At 25.8% G+C, this 19,579-nt stretch overlaps 1 protein-coding gene across 1 annotated transcript; it reads right to left on the reverse strand.

The window, feature by feature from the left end:
- Positions 1 to 6,224: 6,224 nt before the first annotated feature.
- Asator (tau-tubulin kinase asator) lies at positions 6,225 to 18,757 on the reverse strand. Its single transcript, XM_011497644.1, has 14 exons — positions 18,629 to 18,757; positions 18,238 to 18,385; positions 17,764 to 17,978; positions 17,196 to 17,465; positions 17,029 to 17,115; positions 16,451 to 16,720; positions 16,174 to 16,360; positions 15,666 to 15,994; positions 13,810 to 14,106; positions 12,305 to 12,607; positions 10,268 to 10,535; positions 9,648 to 10,025; positions 8,557 to 8,989; positions 6,225 to 6,495 (listed from the first exon to the last, which is right to left on the reverse strand). The coding sequence occupies exons 1-14, from the start codon at positions 18,683 to 18,685 to the stop codon at positions 6,441 to 6,443; spliced, it is 3,297 nt and encodes a 1,098-aa protein (XP_011495946.1). The 5' UTR covers positions 18,686 to 18,757; the 3' UTR covers positions 6,225 to 6,440.
- Positions 18,758 to 19,579: the final 822 nt, after the last annotated feature.

Here is a 19,579-nt window from a genome sequence, read left to right on the forward strand (position 1 = left end):
TTCAGGTTTCCTATCATTCTTTGCATTTATTTATTTTTCTTCATTTTATTGCGAAAATAAACGAAATCAGTGATCTATAAAATAGTAATTATCAATGAAAATTTATTAACTGTGCGCAAATCATTCTCTATTCAAATTGTTTGTTATACATAATTTTCGATTGAGAAATAAAAATTTTAATAATCGAATGATAGGATAACCGATGTCTTACTTCACTACATTTTTCTGTCAAGACAATAAACATTTATTGTTCTTTGTATAATATTGTAATATAATTCTGAATCATACATTCGATTGTTAATGCGAAATGTGCTTAGCTTAAAAAACTCGAGATTGCATGAAATATTTGGTGCATGAATGCTCATCAATAGAAGAATGCTATATTTTAGGGGCGCTGTTTTAATGACCTGCAAAAGCTACTACTATTACCGATCTATTACTACACTGCCCTTATTATTGATACCGCTACTGCTATTGTTACTCTTACTACTACCATTATCAATATTATAATTAATACTACTACTACAACTGTCACTACCTTACTTTTAATATTACCATTACATTACTACTACCGTTAATATTACTATTACTGCTACTGTTACTGCTACTACTATTAATATTATTATTATATTGTTTTTATCATCAGCATTATCATAATTATTGGTAATATTATATTAAAATTATTATTTTTATTACTATGAATGTAAAAAATGCTATTCATAAAAATGTAAATCGTATGAATCATCGAGTTTATCATATGTTTTAAATTCGAGAATGATTGATTGATTCGACAGACTGTGTGAATCTGGTAGTCTGCCATTACAGTTAGTTCTAAATTTCCTTTTTTGCACGTGACCTCATTAATTCTTGAAATTAATTTTCTTAGAACATGGAGTATTGCATCGAACTAAAAAATTTTAAAATATCTTTGAAAGATTTGAATCGAGTTATAAGCGTGCAAAATTGGAATTTTGATAAACAAAAACAAAACAATATGCAGTGAAGACAAATGTTGAAAATAAATGTATTTTTATTATTGATGAGTAAAGAGTGCGTTTTTGTTAAACATTATTAAATTCCTTATTAATTAGTAATGGTCGAGTAATTATTATTATTATATTATTAGAGAGAGTGTTATTTATTTTTATTTGTTGCGAATTGATCGATTGCCTTCCATATAAGTACATAAATAAATAAACACATAAATAAAGATAAAATGTTATATTTTACAGCATTTTCTTATTTAAGAACCTAATAGCATCTAAATACATGAAAATTATTAAAGCATAGCAATGAAATTTTTATAAATTAGTATTTTATTAAATATTCAGATTTAATTCAGAAATAATATTCAATTTAAAAAATTATTGATCCATAAAAGATTAACCAAATCTATTTATCATAAAATTAAAAATATATAATATCAAATTTCAACTTTAAAATTTTTATTTTCTATTACTCAGATTCTTATTTTTAGAAATCGTTGAAGTAAGCAATGTTTTGGCTATATATTTTTCATATAAACATATTCAATTATACATATGCATTCGATAAAAATTATTTCTATATTTTATAATTTAAAAATTTTTTATGTTTACTTTTCATTGACAAAATGAAATCAAATTTTATATTTGGTTAGATTTATAAAATTCAAATAAAACTTTTTTTATATGTCTTCAAAATAAAATACATTTTTGAAAAATATAAATTTATCACATTTGACATATTATACATAAAGTAAACATATATTATAAAATATCATCAAAACAATCTCATAAGCTATTTTTAAACATATGTTTAAAAATTTTATCCTAAAAACATTCTACGAGGATAAAAACTTTTTATTATTACAGTAAATAACTAAACAATCAATTCTATAAGTAATTATAAATTTTTTACCACCACCATTGAACGTAACTAGATTTAGACAAATTTAAAAAAACGTTATAACAAAAATTAATTTTATCAAAGATTTTATAATATAAAAATTAGATTAATACAATACAATTCGTATCACGTTGATGATAAAATACAAAAAGTATATATAAAATGGCACAAGAAACTGATTTTGAGATAAGATATAATATAAATTAACATGAGGTTAAATTGGATGAAAATAAATTAGAAATAATTTGTTTTGAAGTAAATAGAACACGACGAAAAAATTATGTATATGGCAAGAAAAGAATACATCAACGATAATAATGCATATATCTATTACCCTCTAAAGCTCTTCGCATATATATTGTGTAAGGCGATAACGAAGTTAGTACATTTAGCAAGGTAAAAGTCGACAACAAATATACTAACGTATAATATCAATATACAAGTAGTGCTCCAGGAAATACAAGCATAACAAAACGATGAGATATTTACATCAGTAATGGATTGAAGGAATAAAGAATAAATAAACTTAAATAATGTACTGGGAATTATTATTTTATCTAAATGTCGATTGGATTTTAGTTTTACACAACTTAAACTGTACATAATGAGAGAATATTTAATATATAAATAATTTGGTGATATGTAACATTATGAATCAAACATTTTCATTTAAAAAATATTCAAATGGCTTAAATGACTCAAATGAGATATAAAAATATTAAAAAAAAAATATATATATATATAAAGTAAAAACATGAAGTGTAAAAACTTTTTCTAAAATTATCATTGAGTATCACAAATGAATTAATGTGATTTAAAGACAACTTTTATTCAATAAAATTCATTCGATATATTCATTTAAATCATTATGAACATATTTAAATATATAATAAATACATTAATAAATTAATAATTAACAAATAACAAGAAGGTAAAGTAAATTAACGATAAAAGCTACTTGAATGTGTGATTAAGATACGTTCATTTTTTACTTTCATACATTAAAGTACAAGCACTTATTTTGTAAATTTGTATATTACTCGTATTTATTTTTATAAATTTTATTTCTTGAATGTACTTTCTTCTTAAATAAATAATATAACAACAACAAAAACAACAATAATAATAACAATGATGATGATAACGATTATATAATGATGACAATGAAATGACGACGATGACGATGACAACGATAATAATAATAAATTAACAATAACAGTTTCCATAGACATTAAGGTTTTTGTTTACTGTTCCATATACTTATTACAATTATTAATTAATTATAATTAATAGTATTTTTTCCTTCGACAAGAAGGATTACAGGTATAGTAGTCGTTCACATAAAAACTGACTAGAAAAAAAATCGTTCATTGCTTTTTAATCTTCTTTTGCTTTCCAAACACATTCCAATCTATTTAATATGTAAATCACAAAGCAGAGAAGATACAATAATTAGCATTAATTATTAATATTACATTATTTATGTCGATAATGCACTGATATCTTTATGCTCGTATAATTTTTTAATAACGAATTAGCATTTATTTCATTGCATTAAAATGTATTGTATAATTATATGTCGAAATGGAAACCATAGTTCGATCCTTGGCATTCAAATTTTTTTTTATTTCAACGGAATGCAACATTTTTTTTATTGATATAATATATTTTTATTTTAAGAATTTTTCACACTTTCAAAAAGATATTTTAATTTTATACGTTTACTGTTTAATATTCAAGAATATATTTATTCCTTTGTATTAATTTTTTTGTTTTCAAGTTAAAATAGTGATAATTTCTTAAAGTATATAAAACAGATACAATACTTTATTTCCGCAGTTCAGTAGGGAATTAAGATTCAATAATTACAAATAATATGTTAAATGCTTACAATAGCACTGTTGGGTCACTAAGTATTAATTATTATTATTACAAATATTAATAATAATTTAGTATATAATACATTTGAGAAATACTTTTTTTTCATCTGTATTTAAACATTGCTTTATTGAAACATATTAAATTCATTTAAAACTTATTTATTTTTGACAATCTAAATAATAAATAAAATAAATCAATTTTATTGATTTTCCTTTATTTTCTTTTTTTACTTTTTGTTCAATCAAATGCTGTAAGTTTTAAACTACTTATATGAGTTTTTTGTATAAAAAGACAGGTCCAGTGAGTAGTATACTTGAATCGATCTGATATTATATTAAAACCCCACCTATTTAAAAGCAACAGTTAAAATTCTCTTTGACTAGTTTTATATATCACCAAGTATAATATATCCTTCAAGTGTAGATTGCTTGTGACCTTTATGTATATATTACAGGAAAATATTGTTTAAGCATGTAATATAGATCACTGTCTTGACTCATGGACTAAAATAATAGTACCTTATGCTTTCAAGCATTAATTATGAATTGAGATCGTTAGCAAATGATTGATAAGAGATGAATGTTTTATCTAAATAATGCTATACTTTGTTTTACGCACAAAAGGATGACAAATCGCAATAACGCGCGATTTAAGTTACCTTAACGGAATATAGATATCGCCAATGATATCAATGGGATCAGGCCCAATTAATTAGTTACTGAATCACATAGTTGATGAGACTTTAGACTTGAATGGTCTACTGAGTAGAATTGAAAACTTAAATGAATGATATTAATATTGACATTGAACTGCCGTCGATTGAATAACTATCTTCAATTAAATTTTAATAAAAAAATATTTGTATATGTGAAAACTAAATCCTTAGGTTAATATAAAGTATACACAAGTATACCTTACTTTGATTAATATCAAGTAATATAAGCATGTATCAGTATAAAATATATATAAAAAAGTGAAATTTATGTTAATGCACATCTCATTTATTCAATTAGATATGACAATACTTCGACAGTAAAATAAATTTAATGTCGAATTATTATAAAATTATTGTAAAAATACTTGTAAAATTCAACTATTTAACAATATATTGTTAGAAGAAAAAATCATTATAAGAAAGTAAGAATAGTTTCCAAGTATGCAACTAGTGTACTTTACTGAAATCAGTAGTAGAAAATCTTTTGAAATCATATTAATAATTTAACAAATTAATAGTACAAAAGACTTGCTTCAAAATACAAACATAAAATAAATTACTGTTATACTTATTAACTAGATTAAATACATGTTGTTCACAATAATATTGATTTACAGTTGAATTATATTACAAAAAGTAGTCACTTACCTACAATAGAATATACAAGATATGCAACAAAAACTGAAATTTTAATAATAATTTATTGTGTAAAACTTTAAATACTTGAAGTGAAAATTTTGAGTTTATGTAATTTATATTTTGTCATTAAATACTAATTGATTTGAATTCAATTGATTCCCAATAATACTAGTAATATAGTTGAGTAGAGTGTATGTTTTTATTTTAACAGGATCAGTGCGTTTAAATATGTAAGAAGGCTTAGTTCAATTAATTCAAATTGCACGTAATCAACAATTATTACCAACACTTTCTTGTTATGTGCTTAAACGAGCCTAAAAGAACTGCGGACATTATTATATATATGTACGCTATTAAAAATCCTTAAATTAAAATTGTTGCACTCTGTTGACATTGATGCAGTAATGTTTTGTTTGACACTAACAGCATACATTACTACAAAACAACTCTAATGATTACATTGCACAGCACAAGGTATCTTTATGTATTGGTAATTCTCATTAATATTTCCAAATAAATTTCTTATAATTTTTTTTTTACTCTTACTATGAATATCTATTGCACACATTATATTCACATTGTTTTCATTATATATTTCAAATAATGAATTATCTTCAGCAATAAAGCTGTTATCTTTTCTTATTGATTCATACATTACAGAAGTTAAAAATGTATTAATAATAATTTTACAACCAACATTTCGATTTATTATTTACATAATGATCTTGTTTACTATTTTGAATAAAATTAAAATAATACATTTAGTTTCACGAACAAAATAGTAAAACATGAAAAACAATTGTTATTCAAAATTATTCTCTAAGGAAGAAAAATAAAATTAATTTGTTGAATAATGAAGCACTTTGCGTAAACAAATATATTAAAATAATAAACTATTATTATATTATATATAATAATGTAATATGATTATATAAAACCAATAATTGAAATGCAACCTAACTACATAATCTCATCATTTTTAAAACTAATTAATTAATTTGTTATAACGAGATTTTCCTTTATCGGTAAATTATCCATTCTTTCATCACAATATATTAACCGAGTATTTATGTATATATATATATATATATATATATATATATATATATATATATATAGCTCCTAATTTGAACAATGACCCTGACATCATATGATACAACTCGAAAATATCATGTCTACTTCTTTTAAATTGCTACAGACCTTTTCAAAATCAGTCGCTTTCTCAGATATAAAAGCTGTATACTCTCTTGAATCCGAAAAAGGCAAATGTTGTTGACTGACAACACAATGAGAGATTTCTGCAATGTTGCTTTGAACCTCACGTTTCTTTACTAACTATCGCCCCATCTGAAATAGGCCTGAATCTTCGGCATCTGCAATCAATAAAAAAAAAATAAAGAATAATAGATTATTCTGAAAAATAAATACCATTTACCATTTATAATTATTTAAAGATATTGATAAAAGAATTAATTATTGAAAGCATAGATTAGAGTAATATGAATATACATGTAATTAAAAAGAGTTAATATAAATTATCAGTTGAAATCATTAATGTTTAAATTTACCTTAACAATTTTTTCATATATTATAATATTTATGGAACTATCATAATTAACCTGTATATAAATTTATTGATACCTTAAGTCATAGATGATTAATTAATTATTAAGCTTTGTTTATAACTTCGAATTGTTAACATAAGAATCTAATCTAAAACTTATATCTATAACTTATAGTAATAAACTAAATCAGATTTAATAATTATAATACAATATAACATATCTTAACATAACTAAAAACTAAAAAATACCAATTTCATTCGCTTATCGAACAGAGTAACAAAAATTTTGAATACTGTGACTTTTATATATAAAATTATAATTTTTATTATTCGATATTTTACAAAAATAGTTTTTTTTTCATACATGTAAAATTAAAAATTGAATTTGCTATATTATAAATTTCTTTCAATTAAATACATTTCATATGTATTATGAGCTAATATTAATTACTTTTCTATTTAAAAAATTAATACAAATTTCTAATTTTAGTTCAATAAAATTTTTATTAAAAAGATATATATTTTAATGAAAAATCGTTAAAAAATATTTGAAATTTATTCTGCCTGATGAAAGCTCCAGAGTGTCAAGAAGAAAATATTTTGTAATATTTTCTTTATTCATATTTTAATATATTATTATTATATTCAATACATGTATCCTAATTTGTCAAAATAGCATTTAAGTCAGTTAAATTCTTTAAACTAACTATGTCGATGGTAATTTTTGAAAGTTCAAAATAGATTTACTCGCTTGAAATTAGGTCAAGTAAATATATAGATACTATAGATATAGATACTACTATATAGATAAGATATAGATACTCTAACTTTGCATGCTTTCAAAATTAATTTTTTTAATACTTTCATAAAAAATAATAATATCAAATTAAATATATAAATATCAAATGCATTTGAAAAATATTTTACCTCACCATCGTTACTGTCAATTATCATATAAAAAAATTGATGCACAAACAGTTTATAGAAAATATTGAATAATAAATTGAAATTATGGTATATAAAGAAACAAATTATTTTCATTAGTTTATTACAGTGCACGAGCATGCGTTACTTAGTTGAAACTCTATTTTGTTAAACATAATACATTAATTCATACACATATTTATTGCAACATACATAATTTTGAAAATTAATTTACCAATATCTTTTGAAAATTAATGATTAATACAAAATGTTTAAAATATCTTAGAAAAGATCAGTTTCTCGAATCAAAATATAATTACAAACCTAGTGATTACCTGCATTCACTCCATTTCCATGTAGTTTATTGTACATTAGAAAAGTTCATTTTTATTAATTAAAGTAAAAGTACATTTAAAATAATTGAAAAGTACAAATTATTAATTTTTATGAAATCTTTAGAGTAATCAGTGATTAAAGAAATATAAGAATTTGATGTACGATCAAAATGAATAACTAAATATATTAAACATAAATACATTTAAAGTAAAAATATTATTTAAAAATTGTAGGTAAATGAAGTAAGTAATTTTTGTAATTGCTTTTTGTTTTTTAAGAAAAATTTTTTTAATATTCCAATAATTTCATTAATTATTATTTACTATTAATTACAATTCAAATACTGTTATACAAAAATTTAATTCTAATATATAAATAAGACATATTTATAAATTTTTATATCTCTATTAATGCTTAACGAAGGCTTATAAATTAAAAACTTTATTTTTATAAAAAGATCCAAAATTTTTCCTTTTATTATTCATTTTTTAACTGATTATGAAAAAAATTTTCAAGATCTTATAAACAACAAATTGTATTGCTTATCTATGCATGTACAATCGAATAGTAAAATATATTATATAACAGATGTAACTATAGACGCACTAACCTAGCGTTGTTTTCTGCAGCATGGGGTGGCAAACTGCTTGGGGGTGGCGGTGGTAGCTGAGTTCGAACAGCCAATTGCATTCCGCTACTATCCGAGTCATTGTCGCTGCTCTCTTCATGTTGAGCAACGACTTCGCCGAGCAAGTGAGTTGGAATTCCGCAGGGGTTGAACCGCGGTAATAACTCGGAGCTAGGCCTCGGTCTGCGCTGTTTTGGCCTCTGGAATCTTAAGTTTAGTTGACTTGTGTCTGTTACATATTTCTCACTTTGGCGACGGCGTCGCAGTGCCGGTGTACATCCCATTAAATTATCATCCTCGGTTGAGCTAGTTGAGGCCAAGCTGCAAAGACTTGGTCTGCCGTCTGGAAGAGTGGCACAGCGGCGTAAACAGGGTATACCCTCATATAACGCCATTGGCTTAACCCTCGTTTTTACTAGACACACATGGAGACACAGAAGCATTCACGTGATTGTTTATGAAGGACCAAAGCCTAACTGTGACATTAATCATCAGCACCTACTTTTCTATGAATATTGTTGTTTGTATTTTATAGCGGAATTTCATACAGTTAATTAATTTTATAGCTGATTTGTATAGCGTTTACTATACATTTTATGTGAAATAATAACAGCAAATAATTAATTACTTCTCTTAATTTTTTATTTCTTAATAAATTTACTGTAACAAATTTTTTTTTAAGTTTAATATTATATTGAATTTAGGTCTTTTAATTGTCAAATTTAGCCTAGAAATTGTTGAGACGTAAGTTTTCAAAAAGTGAAATAAATAAAATGTATTTAAAATAATACTGTTGATGTAAATGTTTGTGTAAATGCATTTTATATAATCCAATTGCTTTGTAAAAATATTATACACAAAAGCAAGTAAGGGAACCATCTCTGATTAGAGTATTGTAAATAACAAAACTATTTGGAAATATGAAATAATAATTAAATCAAATGTAAACTAAAAATAATTGTTAAAATTATGTATCTTTAAATAAGATATAGGATTATTATACATCGCGAAATAAACAATAATTATGTCATTTCAAAGCTACATTTTCAATTCTAAATAAAAATTTTACTTACTTAATTCTTTTTCTTTGTACAATACATTCATAGATTGTGTTTTCTCTTGCTCACTGCGAACTCCAAGTTTTGTGTTCGGGGTATGTATCTCTGGTGTAGATTCAGATAAAGAGCACCTGGGACTTCTTACAGGAATTGGAATTTTGCTGTAAGTACTGTAAGATTTCACCAATACTTCTTTATCTTTATTTTCTTTGGTTTCATGAAAAATATTTGGTGATGTGTTTGGTATTATTGTTGAAGTTACAATAGTTGAAATTTTATTCGAAACATTCTTTACTGGAACACGATTTTCTGTTGCATCGTAATAAATAGACTGTTCCTCTGGACCAAGATTCGGACTAACAGGGCTGCTTGTCTTACCATTCATTATTTTTTCTACAATTAAAAATATCGTTTCGAAATACTATTAAATAGTATTATTCAATTTCTTACTTATAAATTTTAAAATAATAGAATATTTATGAATTATAATTTATAATCATTTGATAAACAAAATAGTAAAATATTTCATTATTTTAACGTAATTTAAAAAGACTAAATGTCACTGAAGATTATTAAAATAATTTAATGAGTAGATATTTTATAAAATCAATAATATAAATTGCAGTAGCACATACTTTGAATAGGTTCCTTATCAGCACTCGTTTGCACAATCGTGGCACCACCCGTCCCATCAACAACTCTAATTTCTAATCTACCTGCAATGGCCTGTTCTTCTTCCTCGTGAGCAGCTGTGTTGATAATCGAATCGGAAGGCAAGAACATCACCGTGGGTTCACTTGCTCTTCTAGGCAAGGGATTAGCTTTTGGCTGGTTGTGCCGCATTACTATATTTCTTATTACATCTACTTCAAATATAATATCGCCAAAGGCTGCTTGCTGAACCTATATTATAAATTGAATATTGATACAAGGAATCTATTATAAAATTATTGTTCTAATAATCATTATAGTAATAAGTTTAATAGTGTAATAATCCATATACGATATTAGTTTTATTACATAAAATTTTGGATTTATTATTAAATTCAATTTATATTTAATACAGTAATAGATTTTTTATAATTAATATGTAACTGACTACTATATAAATATATTTGAAAATATTTAAATATTGCCATGTTTAGGAATGCATATAATTTTTTACTATATGAAATTGGAAAAAATTGAGATAATGTTCGGGATTGAAGCAACTTCCAAGACCGTTGACTATCGGTATCGCTAGTCTCTCTAGCTCTTGTGTTTCTGTAATCACTTGGGACGTGAATTTTCGTGTACTTGTTATGTTTTGGTTTCAAATGACCTACAATGTTTATATGGTTTTTGAGCAGTAACGTCGCTTGGAATATTCCAAATTTCTGACGACTTATTTTTTTCTTAGAATTCTCGAAACTTCTAGAGTTTTCTTTCTGCACCTCATGTAAGATTCCGGTGCAGCAACAACGATACTTTGTTATCAAATAAGTAAGCTGCCGCGTGGATATATAAGGCAAGCACGTGACGAGCCTCGCTCTCTTGCAGTGAACCGACCACAGTGAGCCAATCTTGCAGTGAACCCTCTACGTGAAGAAGCCATGGTACAGATATCGGTCTGCCTCAGCAGGACCGTCATGGAATGATCAAGCCTTCAGTTTTCGTGTGCATATTCAACAGATTTATAGGCTCATTTTGTATTAGTCATTCAACTACGCTATTCAGCCATTGCCTTTTGCCCTGCACAAGTCGCTCAGTTATATCACACAATGAAGCCATCCAAAGAATACACGTTCAATCATCAAGTGCGCTACACTTACAAGCAGTCAAGGATGCTGACTGCATTACAAGAACTACACGACTACACAAACATAGACTCAAGCTATTCCTTACACTTTGAAGCCACGCGTCCGATATAGGAGTGTGCGCATACACACACTCGAAGCCACGCGTCCGATACAGGGCCGTGGGCATATTACTGCTAATCCTGGCAACATTAGCAGAAGCCACTTTATTGTATACACTTCAACACCACACATCCTACACAGGAGTATGAGCATATCTCTGATAGTCCTTACAACACTAGCATGGGCCACGAGGAGCAACCTTATCATTGAGATGAGACACAGTTTACACTCTTCTATAAGAATTGAATCCTGCTTATTATTAATGTAAATGTTAATAAACCATATATTAACGAAGTTTGCATATACTACACATTTCTACAACCCCTCCACTTGACTCCCACCTAAGCATCTGCTAAGGCGGATGGCAAATTATTAAAGCTATCGAAACATTGACCAACATAATATTACTTTTGAACAGATAATTATGTTTTATATTTTTAATTAATGAAAAAAATCTGCATTTGCTTTGCTTTATTTTAATTTCAAATAAATAATATATTACATAAGTATATGTATTTTAAACTTCATTAATTAATAAGTATTGTTGGTATATATTAAAATAAGAATTATTTAAACCTTTTATTTTACAAACTTAACAGCACTTAATTTTGTAATAATTAATCGAAATATTTTTCACGTTTTATATTTCACGTACAATATTACTTAATAAAATTTTCATGTCTTAAAAGGCTAAAAAAATTTATACAGATAAACTTAAAAAATAATATATATAACTGAAATTATTATACATAAAATAGAAGTTTACAATCTTACCAAGGGTGCTTTCAAATGACTACGAATATGCGACGCCACTGCTGGGACGCTCCATGCACGAGGTAAAGATTTTTGAAGTTCCGGATAGTTCTCAATTCCTGTAATATTAAGACATTTTCGTGGCGCAATGACTCTGAATAAATCCTTGTTTGTGCATGTCAGTATATTTTTAGTAAATTGCTTATAAGCAGATTGTTGAATGGTGAGCTTTGACGAAGATTGTTTCATAGCTGTGCCCTTTACGTCGAATGATTCTTGTGTTTGGATAATTGTTGGAACGTAAACTTCGTTGCCAGTCGTCGACTAAAAATATATTTTATCGTTTTATCGATTCAACATCTCACAATAAATATGCTACAAGCATGCAAATAGTTGCTTATCACTGTTTTAACATAATAAAATAAAGAATAAAATAAATTACCAGGATAATGACATTATTTTTAAGTGATGGAGTACCGTAATCTTATGATAAATATTTATGTTGATTATTAATGATATTGTTAACAGTATCGGTGAGTAAGTAGAATTATATTTATTCATTGTACATTAATAAATCATTTACTATTATATAAAAATGATTGATATCATGTAGTTTCCTAAGAATTCTAAAGTCAATAAAACTAATAATCCACATAATAATTCATATATGGTAAAAGAACTTATATAATATTATGTACATGTTATTATGTTCGAACTTTAATGAACACATACTTATAGAATTACCTCTAAATCGAGTACAATAACAGAAAAACTGGTACATTTGTACAAAATATGTAGGTCTTTCCAGTCTAGAATTTTGATGGAACATCTTTGTCTTAACTAAATTTCGCGATTATTAATTATAAGAATATGATTCTCATAAATTAAAATTATTTTTGATGTTTGAATAATTAACATCAAATATTGAGAATAAAACAATTCTTGAGAAGCGCACATTCTACATTATATTAATTCTGAGACAAATTAAATTAGCAGTGATAGTTATATATAAATATTACTATATCTAAAATATTAACGCAATATTTAATTGCTTATAAATGCTGTAGAAGAAAGTAAATTAAAGACAAGTAATAAACGAGTATAATTAATAATTAACATATTTACAATGGTCGTAAGATAGTGGTACAGTCAAATATTCAAACACAAACATTAATATATGTGCTGGTGGCAACTAAAAAATTAAATTAAATTAAATTATAAAAAAAACATATTAATGAATATATAACTAAGAATATATAAATTAGTGTAGTATAAAATAAGCAATAAATAAATTTCATTTTCAAATCATATTTTCCTGCGATACAAATATATATATATATATATATATGATTTTTATGTTTAATTATGTAATAGAATAATTTAGAAATTATTTTTAAAATAGTTTTTTAACCACAGCTTATAAGCATATAAATTACGAAACAAAACGTTATTATAGCTTTCTCGCCAGATATTTTTGTCAATAAATGTAAGTAATTTAATCAAATTATTTAAAAAGTAGACAATACCTGATGTATCAATGGTGGTTGGTTGTTTCCCTTGTGTTCAGGACTTTGTAGATTTTCTGCTTTCCATTCATTGTCCGTTTCCTCTGAGTCATCGAACTGCGATTTCCAGAGCGAAGCAAGAGTAAGACCACCACCACCACGTGTTAGCTGTTGAAGTGCAGAGACGTTATCGTCATCGATTTGGGCGAATTGCGTAATTGAGCAATCACGCGTTGTTGCTCTACCGCTTTTCACCTGCTGTCGATTTTCCGATTTTCGCTTCGGTTCACGACGTAGTGGTTCTCGTTGTTCTGTTACCTGAGATGATATAATACTGATCATATAGGTTCATTTTGAAAAGATTGCTTATCTTTCATCGAGAGCTTATATTTACATTTACTGCCCTAAAGATATTAAAAAAAATAAAATTTATATTATTAAATATTCACATTTCTAACAAAAAACACAACATTGCAATATATCAATTATGCACTTTGTATTCTTTTTCAGTTGATTAATTATTGTGCATTTTAAAAATTCTGATTATCAATTATTTTAAACTTTATTGTATATACTTTGTTTTTAAGGGGAATACAAATTTATGCTTCAAAATAAAATGTATACATATTGAATGTGCATAAATAAACCATCAATTGCATTCTTTTAATAGTTTTGTATAGTATAAAGTATTCTGATAAAAGTAAATGATAACAATTACATGAAACTTATTTGCATCACTTTAAAATAATATGCATATAAATATTAATAAAATTCCAATTTGTAGTCTTAATATAACACAAAACAAATATTCGTACATTTGAAAATTAAAAATTTAATACTTAAATGAAAAATTAAATAATATTAATAGATTAGATATTAAATAAGAAAAAGTATTAGCTTACAAACAATGATTTCATTGACCAAAATTTCATAAAAGGAATTTTTTTTAAATTAGTGTATTAAAATACATATCATAATAGATTTGTTGTGATTAATAAATTGTAAAGTTTAATAGAATTTCTATTATTCTAAAATGAGTAGGGGTAAGTTCTTATTTTCTAAAAAATAAAAAAAATCTGAGTCTAAATTCAATAACACTCACTAACCACTATTAAAACACTATTTTTACTATGTAGTATACCTTAATTTTCATTACTTTCGTTATGTATATATATAATATAAAATAAAACTATAAGAAACATTCTGAAATTATCTGTTATTAATTATTATTAACTGCTTCTTCATCATCTTAGTGAAAACGATGAATGTGTTTTTATTGGAGCGACCAGTAGCAGCATTGAATCTCTAAAATTTTTTATGGATCATATATCAAAATAATCCTTTCTTCTAAGTATGTATTTTATATCTTATTTACATCTAAGCATTTGTACTTTATATTACTTTTTTTTACATAAAAGACAACTTTAAAGATAATAAATTAATGAAATATTGATACAATAATGAATAATTACGTTTTTCAAAATATTTAGTGCACTGCTGCATTACAAATGATTGCATTTAAAAATTTTTATAAATGTGTGAAATATGAAACTGTAGGCCTTATAAAGGGTTGTTGTTATCCTTTTTATTACACTATAATTATTTAAAACTAATTAAATGTAAGGATATCTATATTGTAATTAAACTTAACATTTCATTTTATTGAAATAATGAAATCTAAAACTATATATCGTTCATTTATTTAAATTATTTTTCGGAAGATAAATAAAGTTCATATTTAAATTGTAAGTGTATTATTTGGAACAATAAAATAAAAATAATAAGATACAGAGGAATATAATATCTACAAGATAGATATTTATTGATATTCAATTAGTTTTACAATTGATTTGAAAATAAGGTTATTCTCAACTTACGGGACTTTGATTTCCAAAATTTTTGGTATTGGTTACATCATATGAGCAATAAGAGGCGTCAATATCAGGTTGCATCTTTGGAGTGGGTAATTCACCGGTTGTCGTCTCAGGTGTCGTCATAACTCGTAATCTAGCGAAGGTTGCACCACTGGCTGATTTTCTTAAAGGTGTCATGGTATTAATGATGCCTTTAAAACGTTGTAGCTCCGAAGTAGATCGCGCACTCGCCATGAGCGCATCTCCTTCGTTATCCATCTGCTTTTCTGGTGATGCAGTTAAAATCTGCGCCTCAACAGCCATTGATACTGCACGTCGTTTTTTTGGTGAACCTGAGATGATTAGTCAATATATTTTCAATTTATTTATTATATCGTTATTGAAAAATTTAATAACTTCAGATTAAGATAATGTAAACATAAATATGTAAAAAATTACATTCTTTTATTTTAAATACTATTTTGAATAAAATAATCATGTGAAATATATTTATAATATTAATTATATCAACCTTGGATTGGAGACGCACTAGCAACTTGCTGTCCAGTTTGCTGACGCGTATTATCTGTAATTGGCACGGTAGCATTGCAATTTTTATCTCGGCCATGATTACTAATAGCTGTCGTAAATGGAATAGCAGATTCTTCAATTCTTCGTATTCTACTTCTTCTACATATACTTTCATAATCCAGCTGAGCCTTCATTAAAAAATTAAATACATTATTAAAATCAAGCGGTGTAATAATCTTTATCTAAAATGATTGTATCTATTAAGTGCTTTCTCTTACTTCCAGTTCCTTCCTATTATCTGGTTCAACATTTTCTTGATTATTTGTATCAACATTGGGCATTGTAGCACCTTGAATAGTAGTACTTGATATAAGAGCTTGTGGAATAGTAACTCCAGTTAACGATTTAGTAGTGGGTAAGCCGTCAGTGGTAACAGTTGGTTTTTCCCAATCATAAGGATCACTTGATTGTATACCTCTTCGCTGTATACACCTTTCAAATAAACCAGCTAACATACCATAATCTGGTTGTTCTGCGTATTCCAAACTCTAATAATTAAAAAATATATATATATATGTATATATATTTAGATTATATATAGATAATTATAAAATTGTTAATATTCCTTTGTTAATTAAGGAAAATGGTAGAACATAAAATTCAGGAGTTAATTAAAATTCTGGTTCATTTAACAGTAGCAATTTTTAAATAACAAACATTTAAAATATTGCCAACTTTTACCTGTTATAATCTAATATAAATAGTTACAGGAAATACATTAATCTATGACAATTTTGTATAGACAATTTTAAAATTCTTATGTATAAAAATATTCAAAATAAATTAAACTAAATACCTGAATATGCTCCAAAAATATTCGTAGATCAGAAGGAAGATGTTTAAGTAATAATTTATGATCATAATTTTCTTTCATTTGGCCTACCTAAATATAGTAGATTACACAATATATGAATTATATAAATTATCGTTATAATTATTTGATTTGTAAATATTTTAACTTACTTGTTCCTTATCTTTTATCTTCCTCCAGGGAAGTTGTCCATTAACAAATTCAACGAGCATATAAAAAAGTGACCATAGATCATCATGTCTCCCCATCTCTTTATTTTTATGAGCATTAATTGATGCATATCGGACGGTACCTCTGAAACCAGCTGCTGCTCTTGGAGGTCTAACTTCACCAGTACCTGTTGTAAACTGTCGAGCAAGTCCGAAATCTAACATATAAACTAATCTTGATTGGTTTGGATACCGTCCAATAGAAAAATTTGACTAAAATATAAGAATAACTCACTTAAAAAAGTTTATTCACAACATAAAAGACTAGTTTCCCATTAAAATATATAAATCTTATAACTAATTTATTTAAGAAATTATATTTAAAACAAAATAATTTGATAATTTAGAGAAATTACAAATCATAAATACTTATAAAAATTCATTCGATATAATAACCAGAATACGAAATGACGGAAAATACATAAAAGATTTAAAAGAATAAAAAGAATTTTGTTAAAGAATAAAAGCTCATTGAAACAAAGTATGAAATTTATGAATAAGTATATTTTACCGGTTTGATATCTCTATGAAGAAAGCCTACTTGATGAATACTTTCTATTGCCTTAAGAATTTGAAGACCCAACCTTAGAGTAGTTGATAATGAGAAAGCTCCTTTCGGTTGAGCACGACGCAATTCTGCTAGATTTTTTCCTTGTAATTGCATCGCAACATAATTAAATCTATCATTTCTTCCACAGCCTATAAATCTGCAGATGTGGTCATTTCCTATTACATTGTTTAATTAATTAGTCTCTATGTAAGTAATGAAGGAGAACTTAACAAAAAATAATGATTATGTATTGTAAAATTAAAATTTTCTGTTTTAAAATAAAAATTTTCATATACAGATAAATAAATTATGTTACATTCAAATTCTTATTGTAGTTAGATTTATATTTGAATATATATATATTTAAAATTATTAATTTATTTTTAATTGTTCCTAAACTTATTTATATACTCAAATAAGGAACTTTGATTTTACCTTGAAGTTTTTTAAGTACAGCTACTTCCATTTTCAAAACTTGTTTTGGATGTCGTGCTGACTCCACTTTTAATGCTACTTGTTCCTGCGTTAGTAAATCTATACCCTCATAGATCTCTCCAAATCCACCACCACCAATTTTTTTTGTCTAAAAATATTATTTTATTCATATAAAATGATGATTATCAAATTTTATAAGTAATATATTGCTAAATTATTATAAAAGAATCTATTTAACATAGAAATTTTTTATAATTATATAAATTATAAAATAATAGGTGAAAATCAATTATTTATAGACATAATAACTTAATATAAAACTACTTTGAATTTTAAAATCTATCAGATTATTCAATACATAAAATAAAAATGAATAAAAAGTTAAACATACAACTTTCCATCGTTCCTTAACAACATGACCAGGTTGCAGAAGATCCTGGCTTGTCATGGTAATATTATTGTTTTGATCAGTACTTTCGTCACCTACATGCTTTAACACTGGTTTTCCGCAATTATTTAGGTGGCTGAAAATACATTTACTTTAATAAGTTTACATGAACTAAGTTATGAAAAAATTTTACAATCATTTATTTATCAAAGGGCTAATCAAAGTATTAATCGTTTATCTCATGACATCAATCAACAAAATTCAGTTGTTTATAAAAAATAAAGTATTAAAGATAATATTAATAAAAGTCATTGTTATGAAATGACATTTAAATCTACTTAAGATATCTTTAAATTCTCTCCTGTTTCGTAATTTACCAAAGACTAATGTCGTTAGTATTTCATGTCATTTCTTTAGCAACATATTGAAATTCAATAAAGGGCCACATTGAAATAAAAAACAAGAATGATAAAGTAAGATTGTAGATAAAAGAAAAATACATATGATTCATATGCCCTCTTGATTGTAAAAGTGGCCACGGATTTATCAACATAAAAATGCTTTATGTAAAACGAAGCTGTTAGGTACGAATTAAGTAGAGGTAGAAATAGCCGGTTATTTAATGGTAGGTCAATAATGTGCGCCCAGTTTTAGGCAGCCATGATTGCGTGTATGTAATAATATAGTAAAGCAGCAATAAGTGATCAGTGAAAAATCGGGGGCTCACTATTCCACCATTTATTTTATCCTTCGATTTGTCCTTTTCTATGACACTACACGCATTTTTACAAGCTTTGTACTATGTATAAATGTACAGTTTTAACTTCTGTTTTACCATCACCGTGAACTGTAAACTTCGTTAGAGTGGAGGCTAGTATGTTTTTCTATTTTTCTTGTACGATTCCGTACAGCTGTAACGACATGCACGCTCACTCTTTTCCCTACGTTAATTAA

This window comes from Ceratosolen solmsi, unplaced genomic scaffold (assembly GCF_000503995.2).
Source record: "Ceratosolen solmsi marchali unplaced genomic scaffold, CerSol_1.0 scaffold47, whole genome shotgun sequence".
NCBI classification, from domain to species: domain Eukaryota; kingdom Metazoa; phylum Arthropoda; class Insecta; order Hymenoptera; family Agaonidae; genus Ceratosolen; species Ceratosolen solmsi.